Source organism: Tupaia chinensis, unplaced genomic scaffold, assembly GCF_000334495.1.
Source record: "Tupaia chinensis unplaced genomic scaffold, TupChi_1.0 Scaffold000418_1, whole genome shotgun sequence".
Taxonomy (NCBI): domain Eukaryota; kingdom Metazoa; phylum Chordata; class Mammalia; order Scandentia; family Tupaiidae; genus Tupaia; species Tupaia belangeri.
The window spans coordinates 904592-906869 of NW_006159923.1; the positions used below are offsets into that span (position 1 = coordinate 904592).

Genomic DNA, 2278 nt, shown 5'->3' on the forward strand with positions numbered 1-2278 from the left:
GTTTCCCTGGCCACAGGTGCCCCGGTGGGCAGCCAGTGGAGCCTGCTGAGGGTGTTCGTACCTGTGTCTCCAGGAGAGCGTTATTCCCACTGGCCACTCCACCCCTCGCCCCTTCTGCCAGTAGATGGGCGCTTGGCCTCTGGGCACCCATGAGAACCCTTCTCTGCGCTCAGAGCTAGGGGAATGGCAGGGCCTAAGTGTAGGCAGCCCCCAACACCCAAATGTCAGTGGAGTCTTAGGGGATTGGCTGGTGTAGATTTCTCTGAGCTGCCCCACTTCAGGAACCCTGGGTTCCAACCTGGATCTGCCATTGAGTGGCTTCCAGCATTTCTCCTCCATAGCCACCAGCAGCCCCCCTCCTCTCCACCTCAATGTCCATATATGCATAATAGCATGGGGGATGTGGGGTACCCTCCTGTGCTGGAGTGTGTCCCCCACCCCGACTAGAAGTCATGTCAGTCCCTGTTCATCTACCTCTATGGCAATGACCCACAGCTTGTCGCCTTCTCTCCTCGGTTTGTGTCTCAGTCACATCCCCTTCCCCAGAGCCATATCCACACCTGCCACACCCTGTGCCCCGCCCCACCCACACCCAAGGCCTGCGTGACTCCAGCAGGTGTCTGCTCCCTAGCACCGCCAACCCCGCCTGCTAGGGACCTGGAAATAGCTGCCAGCTGCGATTAAGGCTGCCCACTCGGGGGCCTTCCACCCAGCTCCACCTGCTTGGCCTCCAGGTTGCCCCTCAAGTGCCTGCCAGGGCCTCCTGTGCACCTGGCTGCCCGCAGGGGAGCCTGTGACTCACCCCTCCCCCGTACCTGCCTCTGCCCTCCCTGTCCTGCCTCGAATTCCCAGCTTCCAGCCTGCCTGCCCATGTCCTGTCTGGCAGAGTCCTGTGGTCTCTGAGGATGTGGCGAGGGAGAGGAAGGGGGTGAACTTGGGGGCAGATCTGGGGGAGTTTTTAGAGCAGCCATGGCACCTCATCCCTGAGCTCAGCACCCTCAGCACCTCTCACCCTTCCCCTGCTTCTCATCCAGCCTTAGACACCCCTGCCTCCCCCTTTTGAGTAACCCCCAGTTCAGTCCTGTTGTGTCCTCATCACATGAAGCTTTTAACACCCCAGCCAGAGCAGAGGGTATCGCCTCAACCCACTCAGTGCTTGGTTTCCCTGAACGTTCCGTCATACAGGTGCCCTGCCCCACCTTTCTGCCCTCCACCCCAGCTCCCACCCAGGAGATTCTTAGGGTTTCTTTCTTTCTGATCGTCTCTCTCCCTCAATTCTTCATCTCATCTTTAGTTTTGCTTTCCCCTGGTGCTCCCTTTTTTGGTCTGTTTTTCTGTTTTTGAATAGCTAATACATTCACATGGTTCAGAATCCCATAGCTGTGAGAGGAAAGACACACCGAGGCCCCAGCCACCCCACAGAGGCCAGCTCTGTTTCACAGATCTGCAGAGATACCTGTGCTCCGAAATGCAAACGTGCGTCTACACACTCGCACACAGCGGCATTCACAGGGCAGTCCGTGCTTGGCGTTTTCACAGAACAGTGTAAAAACACTCCGCTTCCACTGCAGCACGTGGACATCTGGCGTGCCCTTGCTCCTCGTGGAGCTGAGGGTGCCTTTGCCTAGGTGCATCCACCAAGTGATACTAGCTTCTTTCCGGAGTCTGGAAGTGCAGAGATAAAATAAGACAGTTCTGCTCCCTGCTCCTTGGAGAGGATGTCTCTATCTTTCCTTAGCCTTTCTCTCTCCATCTCTTTTTTCTGTCTGTCTCTGTCTCTTACACAGCTACGAGTCCTCAGCGGAAATCCTGCCTCATACCCCGAGGCTCACCCACTTCCCCACAGTCTCGGGCTCCCCAGCCAGCCTGGCCGACTCCATGCAGCAGAAGCTAGCTGGCCCTCGCCGCCGGCGCCCGCAGAATCCCAGCGCCATGTAATTCCCAGCGGGTGCCCACTGCCCGCTCCCCCCCACTGCCCCGGGGCCCAAGGTAGGGCAGACACTCCAGCCCCAGTATACAGGGAGGAGCATTGCCCGGGGGTAGGCGGCAGGGGGCAGCTCCTCTGCACCACCAGGCGAGCTCTGCACCCCACTGTGGCCTGGAAGCTGGACAGCCCAGTGCCTCGGTGTCCTAACAACATGGGGCTCACCGGAGAGAGTAGATGGAAACCGCCCTTGTGCAGTAGTAGGTGCTGGTAGTACTCGCTGCATTTATATGACCTTGGGCAAATCACTTTCCTCATCCAGCGCTCTTTCTTCATCTGTTAGTGGGCGCATTC

General features: G+C 58.3%; 1 protein-coding gene across 2 annotated transcripts in view; it reads left to right on the forward strand.

Annotated features, from left to right (window-relative positions):
* Positions 1–2278, forward strand: part of HM13 (histocompatibility minor 13) — a 55488-nt gene that overhangs the window by 51902 nt on the left and 1308 nt on the right. The window contains exon 12 of one of the 2 annotated variants that reach the window (XM_006154716.3): positions 1788–1934. The exons of the other annotated variant lie outside the window; for it this stretch is intronic. Coding sequence (XP_006154778.1) covers positions 1788–1934 — 147 coding nt within the window. The remainder of the gene's footprint in view (positions 1–1787; positions 1935–2278) is intronic. 2 annotated transcript variants of the gene reach the window in all.